Below are 15,457 nucleotides of genomic sequence, written 5' to 3' on the forward strand. Positions count from 1 at the left end.
AATTTAAGTTTTATGTAGAAGGTAAACTGCCAGTAAATTTCACCAGGAGTCCTTAAATTTTACCGTTGCGTAAACATACGACACGGGTTTTCCGACTTTACAACTGAGATGTATTATCGCCCTTCAATGGATTTGAATCCGCCCACGTGGAGTTTGTTTTTACGAAAATGATCATCGCTCCGCCTATGACAACTCCTCCAAGAATAATGGTAGACATCGTGTCTGGGGCAGGTTTTCTTTGAATGTTTTGATTTCTTCAGCCTTGTTATTGTCGCGTCTTCACCAACATTTTTAGTGTCTTCGCAGTGAAATGAAAGAATAGTTGCAATTACTCCGTTATTCTGATGTGAAGTTAATTATTGGCGTAGATTAACAGAACCACAATTAACGAACGATATACAAATTGTACATAGTTTTAATGACAAAAATTAACTTATGGTTTATTTAACGTCGCTTACAACTGCCGAGGTTGTACCAGCGTTGCCGGTGTGCTGGAATTTTGTCCCGCAGGAGTTCTTTTACATGCCAGTAAATCCACTGACATGAGCCTGTCGCATTTAAGCACACTTAAATGTCATCGGCCTATGTCGGGATCGAATCCGCAACTTCGGGCACAAGACAGCAATCTACCGACTGCGAAACCCAGGCCGATATGACACAATAAATGTGTATGTGAACATATGTATATATATGTATATATATATATATATATATATATATATATATATATATATATATGCTTACAAATGACTTTTAAGTAACCCGAAGGTTCATTGCCGCCCTCACATAAGCCCGCCATCGGTCCCTATCCTGTGCAAGATTAATCCAGTCTCTATCAACATATCCCACCTCCCTCAAATCCATTTTAATATTATCCTCCCATCTACGTCTCGGCCTCCCCAAAGGTTTTTTCCCTCCGGTCTCCCAACTAACACTCTATATGCATTTCTGGATTCGCCCATATGTGCTACATGTCCTGCCCATCTCAAACGTCTGGATTTAATGTTGCTAATTATGTCAGGTGAAGAAAACAATGCGTGAAGTTCTGCGTTGTGTAACTTTGTCCATTATCCTGTAACTTCATCCCTCTTGGGCCCAAATAATTTCCTAAGAACTTTATTCTCAAACACCCTTAATCTCTGTTCCTCTCTCAAAGTGAGTTCAAGTTTCACAACCATACAGAAGAACCGGTAATATAACTTATTTTATAAATACTAACTTTCAGATTTTTTGACAGAAGACTAGATGACAAAAGCTTCTCAACCGAATAATAACACGCAAGTCCCATATAACATATTGACGTGTAGATACCTGGTAAACAAGGTTGACGATTGATATAGTTTTTTATGTAGAGGATAAACTGACATTAAATTTCACCAGGAGCCCTTAAATTTTTATCGTTGCGTAAATATACGACACGGGTTTTTCGTCTACATAGAGTTTGTTTTTACGTAAATGATCATTTCTGGATCGCCTATGACGATTGCTCCAAGAATAATGGCAGACATCGCGTCTGGGGCAGGTTTTCTTCGAATGTTTTGGTTTCTTCCGCCTTGTCATTGCCGCGTTCACACCAACATTTAATGTGTTCGTAGTGAAATAAAAGAACAGAGCTGTACTTACTGCGCTTGGTTCTGGAGTCGTTCTGCTTGCGAGGACCATCGCTGTCGAAGCTGACCTTGGCGTTCTGGCCCTCAGGATTGAGAGCCTCGTTGGTTCCGTCGTGGGTCACCTCGTACTTGGGCATCTTGCTTCGCTGTCCGGCTTGCACTGCAACAAGTGGCTCCAATCCACGCTCTCGCGCGTTCGCGACCCGGCCGCACGATCGCGCTCAGGCGGGCCGCACCAAAATAGCCAGCAGACACATGCGAGAGCCCTCTGCCGGTGCTGCGCGGAGTATCATCACATCACTATTGCCACATATTGTTGCAGTCACCGCCGTGAACAGTCGGTTTCGTCACATCCAAAGTGAGAATCGTGTACCAAGAATACACATTGACGAATTATTTGGTCGAATGCTAAGCATTGCCGAAATCACTACTCAACATAAGAAAAAATAAGGCTTAACTCACACGTAAAACAGCGCAACCACAAAACGGTGGTTCACTTGTGGGCGATCAGGAATTAGTATGGAAATAAATTATAGTAACTCACACGGACCACAAACTGAAGTCATTGTCGACGTCTGTCGTAATGAGTGGTCGTTATCACCCGCCGAATAACCACAGAAAGTCGACCTGGTTGGCGAGTTGGTATAGCGCTGGCCTTCTACGCCTAAGGGTACGTACACGTTGGAGCGACGATAAACGATAAAAGAGGCAGCGATGTTATATCAGAGAGAATTGAAGCGTGCATTGTCATTGAGGTGTGCATATTGGAGTAACGATAAAAGCGAAGATGCACGATAAAAGCGACGAAAAAGAAAAACTGCATTTTCTTCGCTCTTATCGTTCATATGATCTCTGATTAAGATAATATTAATCTGTATAATTACCGGTGGTTATCAATATATCCGAATATTAATCAACTTATTATTATTTCGGCATATTAAATTAATTATTGTAATATTGGCAAATTGATCAGTTGTGTATTTATTCGCCATATGTTATGTGATCACAAGAACCAATCAGAACACAACGAATTTATACTATCTTTGGGATGAGAAACGGGTTAAATTTCGTACGTATTTAAGTTATATTAACCTTGAACTTAGCAGCAGATATTTCCTATATATCTTATTTCATTAAGTGGATGCATAGAATATCTTCTACTGATAAATCAAAATGTTCTGTTCCCGCGTCCTCGTTGCTCCGATATGAATACTTGATTCTTTGATAATACCAAAGCGTCGCTAGCTCATTTCTTTTATCGTTTATCGTTGCTCCAACATGTACGTACCCTAAGGTTGTGGGTTCGATCCCGGGCCAGGTCGATGGCATTTAAGTGTGCTTAAATGCGACAGGCTCATGTCAGTAGATTTACTGGAATGTGAAAGAACTCCTGCGGGACAAAATTCCGGCACATCCGGCGACGCTGATATAACCTCTGCAGTTGCGAGCGTCGTTAAATAAAACATAACATTTAACCACAGAATTGTAGCTGTCGGTGGTCGAGAGCGATTCACACAGTGCGACACGCCAACAACTCGCCAACCACTCGCCGCCGACACCGTATCCTTGGAAACGATAGACGCTTTCTTAAACTGTCGACGGCAAATAGTTAAGCTTGCGGTGTGGTTATGTGTGATCGATATGGACTTCAAGGGTGCTATTCATAGACGTTTCGCTAGCCCACGCTACGAGCGTGCTAAACTAGCCGCGGCTATCGATTGGTTATTGTACAGGATTCATATCACATATCGCTAACACTGGTTTATGAATATGAAAAGCGTTAGTTCGCTGATCATCCAGCGCAAGCCCGGGTTAAGAATGTCTATGAATACGGTCCCAAGCGATCACTAAAAAGAAGTCGGCGTGTGACCGGTTCCGTCGACAGCACAACCACAGAAAACTGAAAAATAATCTCAAAGTTGTGGTCCGTGTGAGTTCAGCCTAAAAGGTAGGGACGATTCTCGGACATTATTTTGAAATGTTGATTTTGTGAAACGCGTAGCAACATTGAGACTTTTTTGTATTATGCTGCTATAGAAATTTACGTGTCCCGCGCCGTGGCGTCGTGGTCTAAGGCATCCTGCCTCGGACTCGCGTTACGGAATGCGCGCTGATTCCAGTCCTCGTGGGGGAAGAAATTTTCTCATGAAAGTTCGGCCAGTGTATGGGACCGGTGCCCACCCAGCATCGTGATGCACTTGGGGAGCTACGATAGGTAGCGAAATCCGGTTGCGTAAACCAGCTATAACGGCTGGGGGGGCTCATCGTGCTAACCACACGATACCTCCATTCTGGTTGGATGATCGTCCACCTCTGCTTCGGCATGTGGCCGTGAGGCCAGCAGCCGGCTTGTCGGTCTTGGCCCTTCATGGGCTGTAGCGCCAAGGATTATTATTATTATTATTATTATTATTATTATTATTATTATTATTATTATTATTATTATTATAGAAATTTACATACCGGTACCTGTTTTTTAATAAATGATACAAAGTAGATTCGGGATAATCGATTCGGGAAAATATCCATTCGGGAGAGACTAGGGTATTATAATGAGTTACATGACCTCTACAAATCCCCTGACATACAATCGATCAGGATTTCAAGACTAAGATGGGCAGGGCATATAAGGAGGAAGGAAGAGAACGAGATACCCAGAAGAGTATTGGAGTACAAAGTCGAGGGAAGGAGGAGAGCAGGACGACCTAAGCTTCGATGGGAGGACTGCATACGGGAAGATGTTCAAAGGCTTGGAGTGAAGAATTGGTGGATTGTAGCCAGGGATAGGGACAAATGGCGAAGAATCCTGAAAGGAGCCGAGGCTCGATCCGGGCTGTAGTGCTACAGATGATGATGATGATCCATTCGGGAAACTAGATTCGAGAATTTGGGTTCGTAATAACCAAATGTCAGCACTTCACAAGTCTCTTCCTTAGTTCTTTTTCCAGAGGTTCGCAGAAGATGCTCCTTTTTTTTTCTATTAAAAGCTTTCATTATCATTGCTGTCCTTTTGACGTCCTGACAGCAGCTCATGTTACTGCTTATAGAACACCCCAAGTATTTGAAGCTATGCACTTGGTCTAGCCTACTGCCTCATTTAGAATTCTTAAGTTTTCTTCCGACAGCCATGGTCTTCGTCTGGTTTGCATTTATCTTCATCCCATACTGCTCACAACTGTTATTTAGCTTCAGTAGCATATCCCTTAGTACCGTTTCCTCTTCTGCTAACGTCATATCACCAGCAAATCTTATGCACTTTATTCTTCTTCCTACTATCATATCTCCGAATGGTGATAAATTCTTACAATGGCTTCGTCCGAGAAGGAAGTAGAGCTGAGAAGTCATCTATTAATAAGGAAGAGACTGGTGAAGTGCTTTGTGTGAAGTGTGGCATTTTATGGAGCAGAAACATGGACATTACGACGAAGTGAAGTGACTAGAAGCATTTGAAATGTGAACAGATGCTGTCAAAATAAGTAATGTTATGTTTACAAACATTTATTTAGTATATTAGTGTACTTTTAAATCCGCGAAATTGAGCACAAAATGCGAATTGTATGTGTTTCTGAAAATTAAGAGCGAAATTACATGTTATGAAACACTTTTGTGTTTTGTAAAAAAACCAGAATCTGTCTAAACGCTCCGTCACATACAGATCTTACATTTTTTAAAAATAGTTTGATCACCCCTCCATGTTATCTTTTATGGTATCAATAGCAAAAGAATATGAACTACCTAATATCCTCTTGTTTTTTTTTATCTCAGAGTCAACCAATCAGTCTGGTACTGGCGGTAGAATATTAACTACCTATGCGATCCCTTTACAGTTTAGGTCCAGACCAGGGAATTCACTTACAGACAAGTTATATGTTGAAGCGGGTGATTGTGATTGAGTGACAAGATGGGTCGGGATAAAATCACACCTTATCTTTTGACATGTTTCTTAATATCTGCAATTTCATTGTAATCTTCCTTCAGAAAACACGGGTGTTAATGTAATAGCCCTAAATTTATTTAAATCACATTTAAGTAGTAGAACCCAGGTAACTAAAATTCATAATCAATTTAATAATATCCAAAATATAAAATTAGGTGTGCCATAAGGTACTGTTTTGGGGGCAGTTTTATTTTTAATATATTTTATAAATAATTTGCTAAAAATTAATTTGGGAAATTGTAGTGGCATATTGTATTCATATGCTGATGACACAGTTGTTATTTGTAGCAGTTCATACTGGACTAGTGTATACGAAAATGTAAATAAAGGTATAAATGTTATTAAAATGACTAGATAGAAGTTTCCTTTCACTAAATGTTTCCAAGACTACTTTGATCACATTTTCCTTAAACGCAAGTAGTTTACAACAATTAAAAGTCCACACCTGTGGAGTAACGGTTAGCGCGTCTGGCCGTGAAATCAGGTGGCCCGGGTTCGAATCCCGGTCGGGGCAAGTTACCTGGTTGAGGTTTTTTCCGAGGTTTTCCCTCAACCCAATACTAGCAAATGCTGGGTGCTGGATCCCGGACTCATTTCACCGGCATTATCACCTTCATTTCATTCAGACGCTAAATAACCAAGATGTTGATACAGCGTCGTAAAATAACCCAATAAAATAAAAAAACAATTAAAATCTTGTGATAAATTAAATGTAATAATTTCTAATGCTGGTTGTTCAATTAATGAAGATTTGAAATGCCCTATTCTGATGGAATCTACTCAAGTGAAGTACTTAGGAATTATTATTAAGGTGGGATAAACATATTTCTTCTTTCTGCAACAGACTTGGTAAAAGAAAATTTTCTCTCTTATAGCCCTACAAATATTCTGCGATTAGTTTATTTAGGTTTGGTTCAATCTGTCATCCAGTGTGATATAATCGGATGGGGAGAAGCAACAAAATTTACACTTCCTCTGCTTTATATTGCTTCAAAAGCGGATAATCAAAATTTGCCTAAACAAGTCAATTGATTATCCAAAAAATTGGATTTATTTCGATTTCAATGTTTTCCAAGCTGAACAAACTTATAAATATACTTTATTAATAAAAATCGTCAGAAATATAAAGAAGAACAACATGTTTATTCTACCAGGATTAATTTGATATGGCCTTTAGCTGAACCTAAATGTTACACAACTACTGGACTAAATCATAGCCAGTTACGGGCCAAGGTTATAAAACTCTAGTTTGATAATAAATCCTGACCTAGGTTGTTTTGAGTTTAATAAATTTAAGAAAAAATTAAGCAAAATATTTAGTATTCATGTCCCTTTTGCCTCTTTTTCTTCTTCTTCTTAAATTCAATATACTATTTATTCATTCCAAATTATATTCTGTTCTTGACCTTACTCTCTACTTTTATCTTTGTAATTATCTTTGTTTTGTAATAATAATTGTATTGTAATTTTATTGAAACTTTGTTATGTTCCGTTTAATACAAATTAGTTATTTATAGGAACCGCCCCTGAACACAAGAGCTGTTGTACCTTTAGCGTAGTGTGCCTTTGAACATTTTTTTGTTTTTTAATTTTTACTGTTACCTAGAGAACTCAAACTGAAGTAGATTGTAGAGAAAGCCCCTAAATAGCTCTGGTCGTAGTGTGTTTGATTTATTGCGAAGTGTGAGTTCTGTGTACAAAAGAAGTTTTTTTAGTACCAAAAGTAAATGTTTCATTCATTGATATATGTTTTCTAACACGAAACCAAATTGTATTTGTTAATATCTTCCAAATACAGTGTGTTCCCTATCATCTGGTGAGTAATGACATATTTTAATTTCCATGATTTATTCGAATCTCTAGTTTTGGGAGCCATATTTGTTTAAAAGTGCATCCTCTTGTACCTTTGAACACAAAACATGTTGTACCATGGAACATGTCCCAAGGTACATGGTACTATCGGTTTTTGTGTTTCTTTTATTTTAAGATCATGTCACGAAGTAAGTCTGGAGTTAGAGTCCCCCAATTGATCCGGATGCCTTGAAGAAAGCTGTTGAAGCCGTTATTGCTTCTCCAGAAAATGAAATCTTAATCAGAGAAGCCTGCTCTGGTTTATGATTGCAAATACATTTTAAATGTGATTGTCAGTTTCTACAGCTTATATTCCCACCTATATTTCATGTGTTCCAACTTAAAAGAGGGTATGTTCCAAGGTACATGAACCTATTGTACCTTTGAACACATTACATATCTCTTCATTTTATTTTTTCCATCCTTAATAGATCTGTAAAACAGGAAAATACATACAGGACGTTTTAAAGGAAACTTCAATAATTATTTCAAGAATTTTTATATTTTAAAAATTTCATTTCCCAAAATTAAAAAAAAAAATAAAATGTGAAAAGTGTTTAAAGGTACAACAGTGTCCCATATTTATTTTGTATTGTATGTAGCAATAAATACTAAATATTTGTTTGTTATTTTCAAGAATTTTAACTACTGTAGAAAACTATAAAAATACACCCGTTAACACATTGATGACAATAAATTTCTACCAACAAACTTAAACGCTACAGAATGCTAAATTATAAAATTAGCCCTTATATTGGCAAAACTCACACTAGTTTATTAAATCTTGTCGGACTGTAAGAGAGAGAGAAAGAAATAAATCGTCCGGCCTTAATGACCACGAGGATCCGGAAATTAATAGCAAATAAATATAATTAATTAATTATGAATATTGTTATAAAAATAAAATGTAATAATTAAGCACCATTGATTATCAATTATAAAATAAAATCTTAGAAGATGACCTTAAAATTATACTTATAAATAAAAGATTTTATTTAAAATCAGCATATCCTTAATTAAGACCTTCTGAGTGGTATAAATAAAATTGCAGGTAATCTATCGCAATGTCCATATTTTAGGCCTATATGTTGTACAGTATTATAATATTGTGAAATTTTAATTTTCCTACCAATTTTTTCTATTTTATTAAAATTATAGCATATAGACTATTAACCTGTTGTATCCTATAGCATACTTTGTCAATTTAAGGGTTAAAAGTGATATAAAATGCTAAATTTTATTTCTAAAGAGATACATTTTTAATTTTAAGTTGCTAAAATCTAACATCTTTACCTGAGATAATGTATTTGCCACTATAAATCTCACAAGATCTATCCGATATTCAATAACAGTCTCTTTTGTGAGGAAGGGTCAGCTGAGCTGTAGAACTAACTGAAGTACGAAAAAAATTACGCAGTCTCGCGTGGAGACGTTCACCGAGCTTTGTTAGGTTAGCGGATGATGGCGAATGATTCAATGAGATAATCCAGGAAGTGACCATGTTTACAGACGGCACTTGGCCCAACAAATGCTGGCGGTTTGCCACATTAGAGAAGCTTTTCACGATTTAATCTGTACTTACACAAGTTTAATGGTTTACATGATGACGTCCTTCAACATAGGTCAAAACATTGCCACCTCTACCATCAAAAAGTGACCAATAATATGATATATATGAAAATATGTACTTTATTAAGTTGTAGACGTCAGTAAATACAAAAAAATATATCTTACTCTTTAATTGTTTGGCTTCTGCAAGTTCCTTTCCTTTGTTTTCTTTTGTTTGTTTTTCTTCTTTATTCGCTTTATTTCCATTGTAAAAATAATATACATATAATTTTGTTCAATACATAAGTATGCAATATAGGGTGATTCAAAAGGTTGCGCACAAACTTAAGCACCTTATAAATGGGTCGAAATACAACAACTTTAAAATAGGAACTTACGGTCTAGGAAGTAATCCTGAGTCTGTACACGCTTGGGAATGTCAGGAACTACATTGCAGATGTAAGCTTATTTTGCAATATGTCACTTGGTTCGATACACTATGAAATGATGAAGACGTTCCTTTGCCATCATGTTTGAATGGGGTCAGTGGTGGTTCGTGCCTAAAATGACAAGGGGTTCACTACTTTTATTACATTACATAGTTTTCCAACAATTTAAACAATATCTCATTTCTCAAAAATTAAAAAAAAATACTACAGTTCTTTAACCAGGTATTGATCAAATTCCAGCAGAATTAATACAAGAAGGTGGAGGACATGTAGCAGGTATGGGCGAATCCAGAAATGCATATAGAGTGTTAGTTGGGAGGCCGGAGGGAAAAAGACCTTTAGGGAGGCCGAGACGTAGATGGGAAGATAATATTAAAATGGATTTGAGGGAGGTAGGATATGATGGTAGAGACTGGATTAATCTTGCTCAGGATAGGGACCAATGGCGGGCTTATGTGAGGGCGGCAATGAACCTCCGGGTTCCTTAAAAGCCAGTAAGTAAGTAAGTACTACAGTTCTTTAAAGTAGATAATTGTCTTAAAATGAACATGATGATGATGATGAATTCTTTTTGAAAGAACATAGCGATTTTTCCATATGTTATCTTTCTGTCTTTCAATATTCTGTCTGAAAGCTAAGCTAAGCTGTTGCCTAATTTCTGTTCTTCCAAGGACTGATAAATCCAGGCAACCATTCTTATGAGCAATAGACTCCTCGTGCTTCTTAATTTTCTGTGTCAAATGGCTTAAATCTGACACAGTAGTGTATCTCCAGCTCATATCTTTACTCTTAACAAATAGCAGGCACGGGAAACAAAATAATTTATTTGTAGATTCACAACCGCAAATTCAGCTGTTTCTTTCATATTTTTTACATTAAAAGCCCTGCAAAATGTCTTACCTCGGCTTATTTATGCTTGCTTTAAATCGAATTGAGGTAACGGCCTTCCAAGCTTCTTTATGTTACACTTATCTTCCAAGATTAAAACTGAAAAATTTGTTTTTAAAAGATGTTGAACACTATTCATTTTCTTTGAAAACGAACACTGGTCACACTCACAGATGAGTATATTAAGACTAAAACACCAAGAAAGACTAAATGGACATTTAAAGGATTGTAAGAAACCATTAATAAATACAACAATCAATAAAACACATGTACACATGCTAAAAGCTACAAATGGGAGCAAATTTCCGGTTTGTATCACGAAGTCTTTCCCGTTTCGGCTGTCTCACGATCACGTGACTACAGTTGCGCTGGTCTAAACACCAGCGCAACCATACGTTTGTCATGCAGCATTTCCCCTTGCCTCTCGCCCCGCACGCAAGTCCAGAAGCTGCCTTAATGAGGTTCAAAGGAAAAATGGAACCTCGGAAACCTACAAGCATGTAGGTATTCGATCTCTGCTACTCAAAGGTTTTTAATACGACAAAAATATATCAGGGCCACAAGTAAACTTATTAAAAATGAGCAAGTAACAAAGAATGATAGTGTAAATCATAAATAAATTTATTTAAAATATTAAATTGTTTGTCCTTGTTTTTCCTGGGGATTCTCTGAACCATTGAACGCATAGAACACACCGCCACCGGGTGAGGTACATACGGTCTTCATACGAGAAGTTCTTCCAGAAATATTAGAGAATGTACCATTTATCGTCCGTAGGCAGATGTGGATGCAACTAGACGGAGACCTGCATACTTTTCTCTCCAAGTACGTGACATACTAAAGGACACATATCCCGGGCGTTGGATCGGAAGGGAAAGTCCAATTGATTGGCTATCCCGCTCCCCTGATCTCACGCTTCTTATTTCTTCTTCTGCAGGCATTCAATGTTATGTCTGTATGTCTGTATTGAATGTGATGGTCGCCAATTTGAATAACATATTCTGACGTATTCTCTGTAATTCATCCTAATTTGTTGTTGAAACTTAATTTTTCTGTAATGAGATTGAACATAAATATTATAAACTGCGTCTATACGCTTACGAATAAGCATTATTGAAAATGTGTTCGTGACTTCATATCTATTCACGAGACACTAGCTCCCGACCAAAAAACACTTCTCGCCAGGATACTTGCAGTATTTGATGAGGTTCGTGAGATGCGTGATGTACTTGGTTGAGTGCGCCTGAATTTCCTACGACGATGTTATGTCTGTATTGAATGTGATGGTCGCCAATTTGAATAACATATTCTGACGTATTCTCTGTAATTCATCCTTGAAATTTCCTACAATTACTGTATCATCTGTAGACATTAAAATGTGAAAGATTAAAATCAGTGTAACATTAACAGTTCAATTATTAGATTTTCGAGCTTTTAATCATTAAATGTATTTATACAATTAATGTAGTTGGAATAATTTTCATCCTTGACGAATCCCTTGAGTTATTGGCACCGGTACCTAATTTGTTGTTGAAACTTAATTTTTCTGTAATGAGATTGAACATAAATATTATAAACTGCGTCTATACGCTTACGAATAAGCATTATTGAAAATGTGTTCGTGACTTCATATCTATTCACTCTACTCCGTGCTTTCTTTAAGTCTACGAAAGAGAAATGTGTTCACTATTTAGAATTATAGATAAGATAAGATAATAACTGCCTCCCATTGGAGGTAGCCCAGAAGGACTCAGTATACTCTCCTACATGAATTTTTTTACAATATTAAATGTTTACATAAATTTTGTAGAAAGAAAAATAAAATAGACATATATGAATTATAAAGTGAAGAAAAAAAAATTAAACAGAGTGAATATGATGACTCAGAATTTGGCATGAGCGTTTCAAAACTGAAGTTATGATATCAGCAGTAAGTGTCTGTGGTAGTTCAAAAGTCTTCCTGAAGCTTTCAAAGAACTTGAGAATCACACCACGAGCTCCAATAAGAAGACCAATCACCTCAATGTCTTCAAGCTGGTATTTTGCTTTGAAGTAATCAACTGTTGGCAGATAAATGTTGAACTTTCCTTTATTGACATTCTCCGGCTGGCTACTCCCCGTTTCAATCCTTATGGTAGGATCAATTATATATCCCTTCTTGGTAGTCTGGGAATACGCTATGATGTCAATACGTCTAGAGGAGCCATTAGTAGCAAGGCAAAAAACTTCCTCTTCTACTATCCAAGACTTTTTTCTTAAAGCAGTTGCAATTAAGGATCGAACATGATGGTGTCTGGCATTTCGGAGGAGTAAACCTCTGTTACACTGACCTTGGACGGGGGCAAGGGTTTCAGTCTCCGGGCAGCCATGTCTGCACCGGGATCAGTCCAAAGAGCGACCAGGTACTCCTGTAACTGCTGCTAAATTCTATAGAATTCTGTAGAAGATTAAAATAATATTTTCAAGGTCATGTCAGATATTTAGGACGTGTGTTAATCCAACTAAAAATGCGGAATTGAAGAAGAATAAAATTATATTTTATTAATATTGTTCTCTGATAACGCTTAAAATGGTGTATACTCGTTATTAGTTCACTTGATATTTTTTTAACCGTCTGACGCGTCAACATGCTGCACTCTCAGTGTCCAGTTCTGCACTTCTTCCAGCCGTTTAATCAATCATCAACTCAAAATGCACGAATCCACGCCCCTTTTCTCTGTCATATTCGATGTTTGGCGCCCATAATCTGCATTCTATGTTAATTAGAACGCCAACTGTGGAAGAAGAACAAAATTGTCTTAGGATAAGGCATGAAAGAAACTATGGTTATATGTTCACTTGAAAAAAGTTGTGTGTAACAAGAGCGTAAAAAGCCACATGAACTTTTCTAAATTAATAACAATATATTAATAATAATAGTAATAATAATAATAATAATAATAATAATAATCATCGGTAACAGATTTTGCCTCACTAAATGTGCATCTACATGGTTCAACTTTTCTTTCAACTTTAGGCATTCAAACAGTGCAAGTAAGATTGATATTTAATATTAATTAATATCTATACGTATTGTATTGTATTGTATTGTATTGTATTGTATTGTATTGTATTGTATTGTATTTATTAACATTACATGGTACTTATATATTGCTTCACAGCTAGAATATGGAACAAGTCAAAAAAACTTAATACTATTATAGAGTCTTTTATTTTATAGTCACAGTCTAGATGAAATATATACAGACGAGATTTACAATATAGTCTACCAGTACAACACATAGTTTTAGTATCAGTTTCATGAAGCGTTATTGAATGTCATGAATTCACCTATAAAATAGAAGGCGTGAGAAATTAGGTACTTCTTTAATTTGGCTCTAAATAGTCTTATGTTTTGAGTTTCACTTTTTATATCGATAGGGAGGCTATTAAAATTTTTTACTGCCATATAGCGCACTCCTTTTTGATAGCACGATAGACTTGCCGATGGAGTATGAAAGTCATTTTTTGTCGTGTATTTATGCTATGAACTGTTGAATTAGTTACAAAGTTTTCACGATTACATACGAGGGAGATTATTAATGAAAAGATATACTGACAAGCCATGGGCATTATTTGTAGTTTTTTTAAATATTCCTACACGACTCCCTAGATTTGGCACCTACTATTATTCTAATTACTCTTTTTTGTAATCGGAATATACTGTTACTATCTGTGGAATTTCCCCAGAATATTATTCCAAAACTTATTACCGAGTGGAAGTATGCAAAGTACTATATTGTTTTTAAAGTATTGATATTTACTATAGATCTAATAGCAAAACATGCTGAATTTAGTTTGGGGGTAATTTCTTTAATATGATTTTTCCAATTTAACACACTGTCGTAGTGAAGATGACGTTCAAAACGACGTACTATCTATGAAGACAAAATCTTCATGCTTCTTAATTGAACGCGCGTTTTAATCTTGATTCTTTCAATATTCTTCCTAGATTGCATGCGTAAGCGCATGGAAAATTGAACCGTGTATATGCAGCTTTAGTATCTCTATTTGCATGAAACTCATTGTAATGTTTGAAATACTGGTGTTAACAGAAAAATTATTACATTGTACAGTGAAGACACGGGAATGGTTGTTAATTATGGTTACTATCAGCTATTAGCATCGCTTGATACTGATTAACATAGTAATGGATTAAACAAGCAAAGAAAATGTAGACGGGGTCACAAAATGGATAGAAAATAATGCATGTATTGTGCAGTCCAGAACATGCGGTACTAAATCGAATACGCATAGTTCTAACTGTCTGAGCTGCTCTGAAACCGCAGCAGGAATGAGGTGTAGAACCAATAAGGGGGTGATGATGTAAGACTATACTACACTAGGCTAAAAATATACACCGTGGCAGGATTGCGGTGTGGAAGCGATTAGCAGGTAATGGCGTAAGAATCAAGAGCTAATATTTGTATTACATAGGGTATACCCCCACACACACACACACTCCCTAGCTGACCGTGCTGAGTCACGTCCCCCCGCTTCTCACCGCTCGGTTTCAGAGCTGGCGCTCAAACAGTGTAGAAGTCCTTGCAAAACTGTGAAAAGAAGTGCTTATACAAATTTTGCCCATTCGACCGCAATTACGATGGCCGCAAAAAATATGCTCGCCAGGGGCCGTTAACAGAAAGAAAACACAATTTCATTGGAAAAATTGATTGGAATAGAGACAGCAATTGTTGAACTATTTTTCAACGTATCTCCCACTGGAATTGAGACATTTGTCATATCATGGGATCGACAGAGAGGTGTAGACGGCTCTCAAACGCTGGTTCCGATCCCAGGCTGCTGACTTCTACGATACTAGGATGCAAAAATTGTTCCTATGGTATGACAAATGTCTCAGTTTCAGTGGAGGATATGTTGACAAATAGTGCAACAATTGGTGTATGTGTTTCAATATATCTTTCCATGCAATTGTGCTTTTTTCTGTAAATGGCCCCAGAGAAAATCACTTTCTGGACGGCCCTCGTAATTGCGGCCGAGTGACCAAAATTTATATAAGCACTTCTTTTGACATTATTAACATAGTGAAAGAAAAAAAGATTAACTTTTTATATGTCCCATCAGAATGTTTGCTTGTTAGTCTTTCCATATGATCCATCATCTGATATCTTCTT

At 36.8% G+C, this 15,457-nt stretch overlaps 2 protein-coding genes across 2 annotated transcripts in view; both read right to left on the reverse strand.

Moving 5' to 3' along the window:
- LOC138706505 (sodium/potassium-transporting ATPase subunit beta-2-like) overlaps nucleotides 1–1,846 on the reverse strand; it is an 88,213-nt gene extending 86,367 nt beyond the window's left edge. Inside the window, exon 1 of the mRNA XM_069835860.1 lies at nucleotides 1,624–1,846. Coding sequence (XP_069691961.1) covers nucleotides 1,624–1,747 — 124 coding nt within the window. The 5' untranslated portion in view covers nucleotides 1,748–1,846. The remainder of the gene's footprint in view (nucleotides 1–1,623) is intronic.
- Nucleotides 1,847–12,793: 10,947 nt separating this feature from the next.
- LOC138705614 (sodium/potassium-transporting ATPase subunit beta-2-like) overlaps nucleotides 12,794–15,457 on the reverse strand; it is a 107,281-nt gene continuing 104,617 nt past the window's right edge. The window contains exon 14 of the mRNA XM_069834214.1: nucleotides 12,794–13,057. Coding sequence (XP_069690315.1) covers nucleotides 12,954–13,057 — 104 coding nt within the window. The 3' untranslated portion in view covers nucleotides 12,794–12,953. The remainder of the gene's footprint in view (nucleotides 13,058–15,457) is intronic.

This window comes from Periplaneta americana, chromosome 9, assembly GCF_040183065.1.
Source record: "Periplaneta americana isolate PAMFEO1 chromosome 9, P.americana_PAMFEO1_priV1, whole genome shotgun sequence".
Classification (NCBI taxonomy): Eukaryota; Metazoa; Arthropoda; class Insecta; order Blattodea; family Blattidae; genus Periplaneta; species Periplaneta americana.